This window comes from Mastomys coucha, unplaced genomic scaffold (assembly GCF_008632895.1).
Source record: "Mastomys coucha isolate ucsf_1 unplaced genomic scaffold, UCSF_Mcou_1 pScaffold15, whole genome shotgun sequence".
Classification (NCBI taxonomy): Eukaryota; Metazoa; Chordata; class Mammalia; order Rodentia; family Muridae; genus Mastomys; species Mastomys coucha.
In genome coordinates, this window is record NW_022196897.1 from 117,931,404 (window position 1) to 117,945,107 (window position 13,704).

Genomic DNA, 13,704 nt, shown 5'->3' on the forward strand with positions numbered 1-13,704 from the left:
ATAAGTACAAAATATCTAATGAGATAACTGGAGCTGAGTGGGGAAGTCAATATGCTGTATGGACCTTCTTCCAATGAGGCCATGGTCTCCATATTGATGGAGTTTCCCTGACATTTCTAAGTGCTTTGTTCTATTGCCTTTGACAGTTATGTGCAGAAAAGATACAGAATAAAAGAATATGGAGCATGATTTTGGCTAATTATTTGTGATTTCTTTTTAGTGACCTGGATGGATGGATGGATGGATAGATAGAGCTTAATAACTCAAAATAGCTTCTACCTTTTTTTTTTTTTTTGTAACTGTTTTTGCACATAGCAGGTAATCCTCAAATGTCAGCTCTTGTCCTTGAATAATCTGTTGGGGTGATTTGCAGACAAAAGCATTCAGTCCACTTCACTTGTTACTACTTGCGTCTAGTCTCTTAAGATGTTATGCAGATATCAGTTGTGCTGTATGTTATTACACAGAAGCATCCAGATACATTACAGCAGGAGAACATGAATACAGCTGTATCTTTCCATGTAGCTTGTGAGTGGTTGATGGTGTGTGATGTACTGAGTATCGAATGTTAAGTTTTTCCTTGGGCAATACCTGCAGGCTACTTTAGTCTGATACAATCCACCTCTTCAGTGGCAGGCACCCCACTGGTTTTGAGGTCGAGGTCAGCGCTGGACTTACTCCCATAGTGAGAGGGCCTCCAGTGGAGCCGCAGCATCTTCTTGAAGTATTTCATGGTGTTGTTCTTGACCGTCACGAAGCATATAGTATTGATCATGCTGTTGCTCATAGCAATGCACTCCACAACGTAGAAGGCGGTGAGGTAGTGCTTCTCCTTCACAACCACCGTGGGGAAGAAGTCTCTCACTATGGTAAAGCCATAGAAAGGCGCCCAGCACAGCACGTAGGCTGTGAGGATGCCCATGAGCAATAGCACTGTCTTGCGGCGGCAGCGCAGTCGCTTGCGGATTTGCTCTGTCTGAAAGCCAGGTACAGCCTTGAACCAGAGCTCCTGGGAGATCCTGGCATAGCACAGGGTCATAGTGACCACAGGACCCACGAACTCAAGCCCAAAGACGAAGAGGAAGTAGGATTTGTAGTAGAGCTGCTGGTCTACCGACCAGATCTGACCACAGAAGATTTTTTCCTGATTCTTGACGATATCGAGGATGGTTTCTGTGGTGAAGTAGGCAGATGGGACAGCGATGAGGATGGAGACCATCCAGACCAAAGCGATCAGGAAGGAGGCGGTCTGATAATTCATCCGAGGTTTCAAGGGGTGGACAATAGCGAGATATCTGAAGGGAGAGGGAAGCCAGCAATGATGGTTATACTTTGAAGCATGATTGTTTTTTAACCAGCCCAGAATGCTAGAACAGCACAGTGAATCCCCAGTTGCCTCCCACCCAGGTTTAAGCAGCACTAGCTCACTACCAGCCCCACTTGGCTTTTACAGCAGCGATTTAATGCAAACAACTAATGGGTTAAAGCAGCCTGGCTTTTCTCCCTTACCTGGGGTAGGGGTCAGGGAATTACCTTTCTTTCTGAGATTTATGTCTCTTAATACAACCCAAGACAAATGGTATTTACCTTTCAGAGTGTTTGTTATAGTACAGCCAATTTAAGCTTTTACCTGTCTAGCTTGCAAACGAATAAGACAGACTATAGTTATTTTATTTGTCTTTGACAACGCCGGAGGGGGGTGAGGTAATCCATATTCTACTTTTCTAACCACTGACCTGGCTACTTCCCCAACAGTGTACCACAAATACTTGGTTCATCTCCTTTCATGGTCGCTTCCTCCTTCTGCATCCTTCTCTTTCAATTAAGTTTTCAATTAAGGAACAAGGTTTGCACAACAAAAGCTGGTAAATCTGAGAACTCACTTGTAGGCTTAGACCTTCAGGTACAAAATTTAGCATTAGAATACATAACTATAGACCAAACCTCAACAGTTTGTGAACATTAAATATAGTAAGAATGTACTTGTGTGGGTATTTTTCAGTGGATACACACACTCATCTGTTGAGGATACTGTTACACCTTTTGAGTTTTCAGTCTTGTCATCCTGCTCACGAACATGGTACTTCTAAAGTTTGTGATCCAAATCCCTCATGATTTAAGGTGAAAGAAGAGCTGTGTAGCTCAAAGGGAGGTGTGGACACTGCTTGGGATTCCTTCCATCCCTCCTACCCCACCCCTTCTGCTAGACATCAGCCTGCATTATGGATGTGATAGGATTAAGTGGGATTCAGGACCCTAGTAAGAAATAAACAACATGCCCACCATAGCCAGCAGATACCAGCGTGGGGCCTCCTGATACAAAGAGTTCACATCCACCTCCCTGTGCCATTTCACAATCAAGAGAAAATGTGTGACCAAGGCATCTCGCTGGAGTAACTTAAAGTGTTACTCCTATTCTTTTTAAGGAGTCATGCTGCTCAATCAAGACAGATGAAGCCTGAAGCCTTCGTGGAAAATGAGCTCACTCGTGTGGGTTGCTTCCAGAGAGGTGGAATGATAGCTATTTAGATATTTGGGTCCTGGAATAATTTCTGTGTATTATGTGGGGGGTGGGAGAGGCAGGAAGAGTGGAGAGGAGGGTGGAGGAAGAGAAGAGGCATGAGAGGTAGATAAGAGACAAATCATTCTGGAAATGAGTGTGTGGGCTGAGAGAGAGAGAGCAGGAAGTATCTACTAAAAAATACTTACCCAAGTACATCCTTGTTATGTTTAATGTTCACGAACTGTGGGCCAAGAGCAGTAGAAAATTCGGACTTTCTTTTCTAACCAAACTCTTTGATCACTTTTCCAAAACCCTGATGTGACTTAGAATCTCTCTGACATGTTACTATTCTCTGTCCCTTGCATTATTTCTGTTATCTTGTCCTATCTGTACCTGCTTGCTGGTAGCTCTCCAATTGATTCCATACTAGCTGAATCCATCCCAAACACAGCAGCTCCCTGCTGGGCAATACTACAGCAGCTTCTGGAGCTTTCCATCTATCTGTGTGACCAGGCTAGGAGAACAAGCATTACAGGGCTGGAGAGGTGAACAGACAGGCACGCTCCCCACTTGACGGAGACATCTCACAGTCACTGTCTCTCTCTGATAACTGGACAAACTGTTTCCTGTTGCCTTTATAATAAAAGTGATACTTGAAGTGGCACCAAGTACAGTGTTGGGGGTCGGAAGTCTGACATGGTTTCACTGGGTAATCCTGGGTGCCAGCAATTTTTAGGGGTTCTCAGGACAATCTGATGGGAGGCTTTTGTTTAGGTTTTGTTGTTGTTTGCGTCTCTAACTTTTCAAGAACTGCCTATATTTCTTGGTTCATAACCTCTCCTCCTTTCAAAGCCAGCAATGGCCAGTGGAGTCTTTCCTATTAGGACATTCTGCCCACCCCCTTCAGGTAAGAACCTTTGTCACTCATGGTTTCCACCTTACCAGGTATAGTATCTATTCTAAATGATCAGCAACCATAGCTCCTTGAGTTACTTTGTTCCTCCTTAGCATGCAGCGCAGCACAGTCATGGACTTGGGGGGAGTTGCATCTTTGTTGGGCATTCATTACTCTGTGTACTGTATTAAGTCTAAAGTCTTTAGAGACTAGAAAACAAATTCAGGACTTAAAACTGTTCTCAATCTGGTCCTGTCATCACTCACAGTGTATCAATAACTCATAGTATGTCAATAACTCAGTGTACCAATAATTAATACTCACACTGTACCAATGACTAATACAGTATACCAATAACTCACAGTGTATCAATAACTCACAGTGTGCTAATAACTAATATTCACAGTATATCAATAACTAATACTCACAATGTATCAACAACTCACTGTATACCAATAACACACTGTATACCAATAACTCACAGTATACCAATAACTCACAGTATACCAATAACTCACAGTATATCAATAACTCACAGTATACCAATAACTCATAGTATATCAATAACTCATAGTATACCAATAACTAATGCAAAAAAACCCTTCACATTTCTGCTTATTTTGTTGCCATTTCCCATCCCCCACCCCTACCGCCTTTTTTTGGGGTGGCCTGGAACTTAACTGTTGTAGATCAGGCTAGCCGCTGGAGAGATGGCTTAGTGGTTAAGAGCCCTGACTGCTCTTCCAGAGGTCCTCAGTTTAATTCCCAGCAACCATATGGTGGCTCACAACCATCTGTAATGGAATCCAATGCTCTTTTCTGGTGTGTCTGAAGACAGCTGCAGTGTACTCATATAAATAAAATAAATACATCTAAAAAGTTTGAGGATCAGGCTAGCCTTAAACACACACACACACACACACACACACACACACACACACACACACAGAGAGAGAGAGAGAGAGAGAGAGAGATAATCTGCCTGGCTGTCCTTAACTCTTACAGTCAAATATTTTGTCATCCAATGTATCTTTCTTACTCAGAAGACATTCCAAAATTCATTGTTAACATCAAGTAAATCAGAAAGACAAGAGCACTGACTTGGAAGGTGTTAGGCAGGTCTGCTTCCAGACTGCGCGCTTGGATAAATAACTTACCCTCCTGAGACTTAGTCTCTGCATCTGTGAAGTGGGGATAATAAGGACTTAATTGACAATCTGTCAGGATTTGTGTCAGCTTCCAAGAAGGTAAGCATCCATAATGTATGACGGAGTTATAGTACTTTGCGTATGCGGATCATTTCCCATGAGTCGTTTGTTGGCAAGAGAGACATCTGCAAGGTCTCTGTTGCCAACTGTCTGCCTGAGTGTGTGCGCATGCTTTTGAGGTCAGTGGACCTCCACTCTCTGCACCTCCTCTGCAGGAGGAGAGTCTCTGGGCTCAGCTTCCAAAGGCAGCATGTGGTGGGCCTTCTGGAGTTTCTGCATAGCAGAGCAGGCATGTCTAAAGAACTAGTGGATAGAAATGTACAGGGAGCCTGGTGCTTCTGCAGGAGCCCAGGCTGAGCAAGGACTGGTGCTTAAGCCTCATTGGGTGGCTGCTTCCTGTAGGCCTTATAATAAACACCCTAGTTTGAAATGATGCGCATTGAGATAGTGCAGTGTTGGAGGTCAGAAGTCTGACAAGGTGGGGGCCTGCAGGTGGTATTCTTTGTGGAGACTCTTAGGAGAGGACCTGTGTGGGTTCTGGGCAGTGGCTAATGAGTCTCTTCTAACTCACAAGAAACTTAAATTGTTTCTCTATTTGAGGTGAATAAAAATAAGATCCCAGAAAACACCACCCAACATGGCCCCAGTAAAAAAAAGACCTATTTTCTAAAATCAGCACCATCAGGGAAAGGTAGGGATGTCCGATCTGTCTTTCTGATTATTTTAGAGCCCAATGATGGAGGAAGAGGCTACTTATTAGAGTACTGCTCTAAGGCCTGAGGTTCCAGGTGCTGCTTTAATCTGTGAGTCTCACAGAACCCCAGCACCTACCCAGGAGCTCCTCTGTGCTTGTCAGAGGTGCTCCACCGGGAGCACTCTACGAAGCCCAGGAAGCTTCCCCTCCATCTAGCTCCTCTACCAGGTATGACAGGTATAAGCTTCCTGAGGGAGCTAAGTCTAGATTTAAGGGTGTGTGCCTGTTATTCCAGTGTCCAGTAGCCTAAGGCAGGAGAATCAGAGTTCAACGTCAATCTGGACTACATAGGTGAGACCCTTGCCTTTGTTGAAAAACAAGCATTTACAAGTCACTGTGCTTCTATTATTCCCAATGTTTGATAATTCCTAGTTTTTACATGGAAAAAAGGCTTCTTCAATTAAAAAACTATCTCTTCTACTGCTGGTATTTTTGTTTCCTAAACTGGGGACTGCAGAGCCACAAACCTGTGGTGGTCATGGCAGATGCTGCCATACCCCTCCATTCCTTTCGCTCTTATCCTTGAGTATATTCTCCCCATTGGCCTCCGCCTTTATATTTCAGCATGTGCTCTCCCATCCCCCTCTGCTCTCACCACTTTGGTACATACTCCCTCACTCCTGTTTTGCTGCATCAGCATATGTGTGTGTACTCTAGGATGACAATACCTGACTCTTTGTTTGTCTGAGGGTTTTCTCTGGCTTTCAGAGTCCTCGTGGCTACCTATGCAGTATTTTTGAGAAGCAATGACTTGTAAGAGCCATATACAAACAGCTCAGCTCCCTCCTCCCATGCCTGGGAGAACTCTGAGCCATGATCAACATCTACTCCAAGGTTTTCTTAGCAGCAGTCACCCACAGAGGCTTCAGTAGTGTATTTACTGCCCCCCACTTCTCATTTCCCACTCAGTACTTGCTGCACATGTCAGAGGGTTTGGGGGAAAAACACAAACGAAGATATAGGTATCTTAGTGTAGAGGCAGAAAGACCAAAGATATGATGATTGTTTTAAAATACACAGATGGGGACTTCTATATCTCCATACATAATATGAATTGGAGGGTCATGCTGGCATAGACCACAATGCTAGACTCAGGATTTATATCCTGTGACATTGGGACTTCTGGAGAGTTCATAAGCAAAGGAATATTTTAGGAAAAACCAGCAGTTGTGATTCATATTGGATGAACTTCATATGGATGAACATGGATTTTAGGATGCAGTTAGAAGCTCCTGGGGAGCAAGAGACAGGTCAACAGAGCATCAGAGTGCTCATTATGAGGTGCCAAGTGGCAAAGCTGAAGGAACAGGTGCTGGATTTCGTTAGAGCTGAACATAAGGGATGGGGTCAGTGAGTGAGGGACAGGAAGAAAGGTAGAGAATGATGGTCACTTTCCTGTTTGGGTCACTGGGAGCAGGGTGAAGGGGCATAGCTGATGGGGTGTGAAGGGTACATGGGGAAGAGTTGGCTGAGGTGAAATGGAACTTCTGCTGTCTGTGCCAGAGTGACTGCTTCCTAAGCAGCCCTGGCATCACAAGACACAAGACAGCAAGATTGATGTCACAGACACAGTTTACGGGGGGATGAGGCGTGAGGACAACAATCGCTCTCATTTCAGCAAGCTTAGAGTCACTCAGGAAAGTGAGTGAAAACGCAGCTCCCAGCTCAAGGGATTGCCATTCAGGAGACTTGGGTGGGTAGGGCTCAGGAAGCAGACTGTCACTGCACCAAGTGACCGTCTAGGTGATTTTACTGAGGAGTTTGTGCAGTTGGCTGGCAAGTATGCATTTCATAAGCTGGCTTCTGGGCTGCAGAGCCTCAGGGCTGTAATAAAGCTGCTTTCGGCATGGGCATCTTGCTATGCCAATGAAGAGGTATCTTGTTCTGTGTCTTTTATAAATATAACTGAAAATAACTAACTGGTATATTAAACAGTGCTAAACAGCACCCAGAACAAGGGAGACACTGAGAGACACTGAAGGAGACAAAAGGAAAGGTCAGGAAGCCCATCTTCAGAATCCATTTCAGAGTAGCTCAAAAGGGCGGGTGCATCAACGATCTCTCCCATTCCCCACCCCTCCATCGGTGACAATGCCGACCTGAAACTATGCACAAACATGAAACATACAAGATCTGTCATTTGCTGCTGTTACAATTCGTACCTACAAATTTAGAGCAGAACAAGAACTTCTGGGACGTCTCATGCAAATATATGTAAATAAGCCTACAGATCTATGCAAAACAGCAAAAGCAAACATGTCCTTCTTTCTTTCCTGTAAGCAAATTCTGCCATCTTATTTTTAAATCATCTCTGAAACAAAACCACCAGAAGGGATGCTTCATGCTCCATGATTCTAATGAAGTGATTAAAGGACAGACAGAGCTGAACTGCGGTGACAGAGAGTGATTACTAAGGCTGGCAGAGGAAATCGTCAGGGGCACAGGAAGCTTGCTAAGCAATGGAGCCCTTTGTATCTGGATCTTGCTACAATGAAAAACTTGGCATCTATTGTGTTGACTAGAAGCTGCTCTGGTTAACTCTCCTACGGCTTTTAAATAGTTGCTGCCTGAGTTTTCTGCTTTTTGTTTCTGTCTTGTAGGGCATGTGCTTCCTGTGTCTGTAGCAAAGACTGTATCTGAGGGTATGACCAGAACTATGGGACTCGGACACTTCCAACTTTCTCAAATGCTGGTGAACAGAACACATCTGGAGAATGTCTCCTCTAGCCCCTTGACAAATCCCTGAGCTGTCACATCTGAGCCATGCCAGTTTGTGAGAACTGAAGTCGAACCTCACCTGTCAATAGCGATGGCCAGCAGAGCATTGGTGGAGACGTACAGGGAGACCGTCCGAAGGTAGTTGACAGAGGCACAAAGCACGTGACCGTGCTCCCAGGAAAGCTGCCGTACTACATAATAGTCCATCTCAAAGGGGCAGCAGACGATCGCCACCAGAAAGTCAGAGATGGCCAAGTTAGCAATGAGGAGGTTGGTGAGGTTGCGCAGCTTCTTGTAGCGGGCGAGGGCAGCAATGAAGACAAAGTTGCCAATGCCGCAGATTAGCATGATGCCTGCCAGTGCCACGCCGATGACAATTTTGGCTGCAAAGAAGGTCTGTGTCTTGGTCACATCCTCATCCTCATCCAGGGGGAGGTCATAGTCGCCATAACTGAAGTTTGAGGGGAGCAAGGAGACATGGTCTTGGGGTGGATTTAAGGCTGGTGCAAAGCTAGTGTTTCTGTCCTGGTGTCCCATGTTGATGATGCTACAAGTGGGCTGGTATGTATCAGGGAGATGTGCCCACGTGGAGTTCAGCACTTCTGTTGGGGTCAGTGTGTACAGGTCCCTGTTGGAATCCTTGGGGAGAACTGATACCATCCAGGATCTGGGGAGAGATACAACCAGGGGTCAGCAAACATCAGATCTGGTACCATTCCCCCAAGAGTTCCCTAAGTACAGCCCAGCCAGACTCACCCAGGGCCAAGGAGACGGGAGGCCGTCTGCTTGCTGGCCACAGAATGAACTGGAGTCCCCTTGCCCTTCTTCCAGCCACAGTTCTGGGTTGATTGTTCTTACTCTCCACAGCTTATCAGACAATGGCACAAGGCAGGGGCTGGACAGGAATGTACTGGTGGCTGGGAGTGATTTTCCTGTTACCCTCCTGTTCTTTGCTTAGGAGCTCTAGAAGCCAATCTCTTAAACTGAATAACTGAATGTGGCATCGGAAAAAAAAAGTAAATGGTTTTTGAATGAACAAAAATCAATTCAAAAACCAAAACCATGCACATAGTGAATCCTGGCTGTTTTTGGCATCCTTCAACCAAGTTGCATCAGGATACTTCGTTGTAGCCTTGTTTCTGAACACGCATGTGCACTTTGCCCTGTGTGCTAGTGTGCTTTGCAGTGCCCACGAACAGGGCCTCAAACACCTAGCCTCAGACCCATGTGCTGCGAGTTGCACACATACAATTACCATACATGCAAAGCTTTCTGCTCCCTTAGAAATATAACAGTTTAATTATGGAAAACAAAGACTACACACTGGATGCTACGCATTGGATGCTACGCACTGGATGCTACGCACTGGATGCTACGCACTGGATGCTACACATTGGATGCTACGCACTGGATGCTATACATTGTTGCAAGCTACACATTAGTATATTCTTGGATTTATTGTACTGAAAGGTTTTGATTTTAAAATTTCTGTTTGAAGGGCTGAGAGATGGCTTAATGGTCACAGGGGCTTGCTGCTCTTATAGGGGGGCTCTCTTGAATAAGGCCAGAATTTAGAATCCCATAACAAGCACCAATCCTGGCACTATTGATGATAGATACTCTGCTATGCCTACAGACAGGAGCCTAGCATAACTGCCCTCTGAGAGGCTCCACCCAGAAGCTGACTGAAACAGATGCAGAGACCCAGAGCTAAACATTGGATGGAGCTTGGGGACTCTTATGGAAGAGGTGAGGGAAGAACTGAGGGCTCCAAAGGGGATAGGAACTCTACAGGAAGATAACAGGGTAGACTAACCTGGACTCTTGCTGGCTCTTAGAGAGTGGACCATCAACCAAAGAGCATACACAGGCTAGGCCTAGCCTCCACCCACCCACATGTAGCAAATGTGCAGCTTGGTCTTCACGTGGGTCCCTCAAAAACTGGAGCAGAGGCTATCCCTAAAGCTGTTGCCTGTCTGTGAAATTTGTTCCACTAACTGGGCTGTCCTGTTTGGCCTCAGTGGGAGAGGATGCACCTAACCCTGTAGAGACTTGATGTGCCAGGTGGGAGGATAGTCCTTTTCTCAGAGGAGAAGAGGAGGTGGAGGTGGGGGAGGGAACATGTGAAGCTGGGAGGAGGGTGAGCAATGATCGGGATGTTAAATGAATAAATAAATTAATGGAGAAAAAAATTTCTGTTTGAAGGACTGAGAGACGACTTAGTGGTCACGGGGGCTTGCTGTTCTTGTAGGGGGCTCTCTTAAATAAGACCAGAGATCAGAATTCAGTTCTCAGCACCAATATTGGGTTGAGCATAACTTCCTGCAATTCCAAGTTACTGATACCCTCTTTTGGCCTCAAACAGTACCCCCTCACCTTACACAAATGAGCACACACACATGTACACACAATGCACACTGACACACATGTGCACACATATGCACACACACACATATAAAATAAAAATTTAAAAATTGCCATCTGAGCAGTTGACTGGAGTTTCATTTTTTTAAAAAAAATCATTAAATGAAATTTGGCTTGGAATTAGGACAAAATTTCCAACAGTGTTTGAAACAGCCCTGAAGCAAGCTTGCCGTTTGTACCGTGTGTGTTTATATGAAGAGGCATTCCCAGCATTGACAATTATAAAATAAAAATATCATTCAACTCTGAAAAATGTTCTAGAAGCTGTATCAAATATCCAGCCAAGGTTTAATTCTTTATGTAAAAATACACAATCCATCTCATTACTATGCAAATTTGCTTTCCTCATTCGTAAATGGTAAAATTATATGCATATCAAAGAATTGTTTTTAAATACATTAATGATTTATTATTAGTAAGTGTTTGAATTATATTCCTACTTTATACAATTACAAACCCAGGGACATGTAAGAAATTCTCTGGTGAATGAGGTCCTTCTGAATGGAAAATTTTAAGAAGCCCTGCTCTAGGATAAATCCTTTCTCCCCAGGTTGACCCCACGACTCTGGATCAGCTCCTGAACCTCTTCCTTAGGTTCTAGATGCCCAACCACAGCCAACCCCGACTAAGGAGGAACTGAACCTTGTCGCGATCTTTGAAGTGGCTGCTTGAGACCAGACTGAATTGATAACAGCCTTCTAAGAGTGGGTGGGGATGACCAGGGAGTCTAGGAGCTGCCCATGGCTTGAGAACTTCATTACATTTTTAGTGTCCCGAGATGTTCACAGGAGGGAGAGGAAATAGAGTCTCCAAAATGCTAGCTCCCAGGAGGTAGCTGCTATGGGGCAAGCGAATGGCCAGGGAGAGGATTCCAACTTGACTTGGTTTGTCTCAATGAACTGCCTTCCTCTCCCACCTCAGCACACTGGCCAGTGCGGGAGCTACGAGCTACGGGTAGGGGTAGCAAGAGGCTATCAAACTGGATAGTGAGGTCTGCCCAGTCTTCCGAGGGCCGGGAGAACGCTGGGGGACTGGAATCGCCACTCTAGCCAGGAACAGCGGTCACGGGCGGCCGTTAGTGAAACCCCGACTTGCTACGCACGAATCAGCTGCGCGCTCCACCCTACCTGACAAGCGGGGTTCCAGTGGAGTCTGGATCCCAGTGTCCTCCCTCTGGAGCTTCTATTGGTCTCCCAAAGATCGCTACCGGGGACAAATAAGCGGGAGTTCCAGCCGGCGTCTCAGCAGCACCCCGTAGACTGTGGGAAGAAGGAGCCCGTTTGAAGGCTCCCACGTCTCTCACTCACATCAGCGCGACATTGGCTGGGGATTAGATATCCAGTTGGGGAATTCAAGCCCAAGAAACAAAGCCGGGCACCGGAGCTGCCCGCAGGGCACAGGGACCGCTCAGACACCCCCTCCCTTGTCCGCACGCCTTCCACCAAGTCCGCGGGCTGAATCCCAGTCCCTTAGTCCCCAATCCCAGGGTCCAGAGGCAGGAAGGGATCTCCTGGAACAGACGCGCCGTGCCCCAAATCAGCCCGCCACCACCACCCAGCACTCACTTGCCTTGGTGCCTTCAGGGGCGCACCCCCCTGGCTCGTGGCGCCGTTGTAAGTGGGCGCGGCCCGGGCTCTGGGGACACTAGCTAGCGCTGGCTGAGGTTTGCATACTTGGTGGGCGAGTGTCGCTTGGTGCTGCTCTCCTCGCGCTTCTAAGGCGCTTCAGTCTTTCTGGAGTTGCTGCTTCGCTCTGCAGCTCATCCCACAGCCTGGGACCCAGCCCAGGTGTCCCGCCCCTCCCGGCGCCCGACTCCGCCCCCGAGACCCGCCTGCCTCCCAGCTCCACTGAATTAGGGTCTCAGACTTCCGGCTCTTGAACCCGTTGAGACCTTAGCAGCTGGCCATCCTTGCGAAGGAGCACTGTCCTCTGCAAGCATCTGTGGCTTCCACTGGTGTGCAGAGTTGGAGTGTATGTGTTCCCAGAGCCAGCCAGTAAGGAGTGAAGCCCAGTCTTCCCTTAGAAGTGATGCAGGAGAGGCCCCCATACTGCACTCCAGACCGTAAGAGACAAAGCTGGAAATTAGAGTGGTGTCATGACTTGCCCTGCACAAAGCTTCAATTTGGGAGGTTCTGGTCCAAACTGTGATGATCTTTCCTGTAGTAGTATCCTTGGCTATTCAAAGACAACCCGAGTCTAAATTCCAGTCTATCCGAGGAAACCCAGGGGCCCCTGCTTTATTTCCAGAGGAGTTATTTTCTTTCTCCCAGAAACGGAGGGCTTTATAAATTATTCCCACTAAAGCAGGAACTGTGCGTTGGCCATGGAGAACATTTTCTAGATGAGGCCTGGCGAGTGAGCTGGCAATTAAACATTCTATACAGAGGGCTTGGAAGGGTATTTGGAACTGGGCATTCTGTGGTTCTGCCTGTCCTACCTTATGTGAAACTACCCCACTGTCCTGCCCTCCTATCCTCTTCACCGCTACCATCAAGTCAGGAGACCTAGCTTCTTTCCTCCCAGGGAGAGGCTGTGGCTTGGCTGGCGCTGTGGCTGCTAAGTACAACTTCCAGACTGGAGGAGAACAAGCTTTGTTGTTTTGCTTTGGTTTTGTACAAGTAGACTGACTTGACGCTGTAGCCAGATATCTGAACATACTCTTTTAGGTCATTCTTTCCAAGGTGAATGTTTATCAACTTCAGCTATCGGCTTCAACTCTCCTGGCCCGTGTCCACCAGCTCATCCCTTACATGGGACAAACAGACCCTTAGGGCCCTCTGGTGAACTCACAGCATTCTCCAAGGTAGATTTAGGTCAGAGTCTCATTCACACATATCAAGAAACCCATAATTGTCATTCTAGCAACTTGATGTCCTGACCTCAGCATAATAGATTTGTCAGGGGACCAGCATGCAGTCCCCCAGGAGACTATGAGGACAGTGACTTAGAGTGTTGAAGTAGTTGTCTTAATTCAGGATCCTCAAAAAGACCCCCAAACAAATTTGAGTGCAGAGAGTTTATGGGAAGTAAGTGTAGGGTGCGCAGGAAGTGGTGTGGGCTGGGAAGAGCCAATATCTTGTGTGCAAAGGAGCCTGTGCCCAGTGGGAGCTCACGTCACCTGCAAAAACATGGAGAACCTGCCTTGTGATTGTCTGTGGCAGCACAGAGCAGCTAGAACCTGCAACCACTGCCCCAACCCCCC

General features: G+C 46.5%; 1 protein-coding gene across 5 annotated transcripts; it reads right to left on the reverse strand.

Moving 5' to 3' along the window:
* Window positions 1-237: 237 nt before the first annotated feature.
* On the reverse strand, window positions 238-12,261 carry Prokr2 (prokineticin receptor 2). 5 transcript variants are annotated; one of them, XM_031371986.1, is made up of 3 exons: window positions 12,072-12,261; window positions 8,158-8,745; window positions 238-1,295 (listed from the first exon to the last, which is right to left on the reverse strand). In XM_031371986.1, exons 2-3 carry the CDS (start codon window positions 8,736-8,738, stop codon window positions 599-601), a joined length of 1,278 nt encoding a protein of 425 aa, XP_031227846.1. In that variant the 5' UTR covers window positions 8,739-8,745; window positions 12,072-12,261; the 3' UTR covers window positions 238-598. The 5 variants fall into 5 exon arrangements, with proteins under 5 accessions (XP_031227846.1, XP_031227844.1, XP_031227845.1 ...); XM_031371984.1 differs by having other exon boundaries at window positions 12,068-12,261; XM_031371985.1 differs by lacking the exon at window positions 12,072-12,261 and adding an exon at window positions 11,630-12,025.
* Window positions 12,262-13,704: the final 1,443 nt, after the last annotated feature.

Coding starts and splice junctions, on each gene's coding strand:
- Prokr2 (XM_031371986.1), bottom strand. CDS start 8,738: ATGGTATCAGTTCTCCCCAAGGATTCCAACAGGGACCTGTACACACTG. Junction 1,296..8,157: donor CTGGCCATCGCTATTGACAG/GTGAGGTTCGAC, acceptor CTCTCCCTTCAG/ATATCTCGCTATTGTCCACC.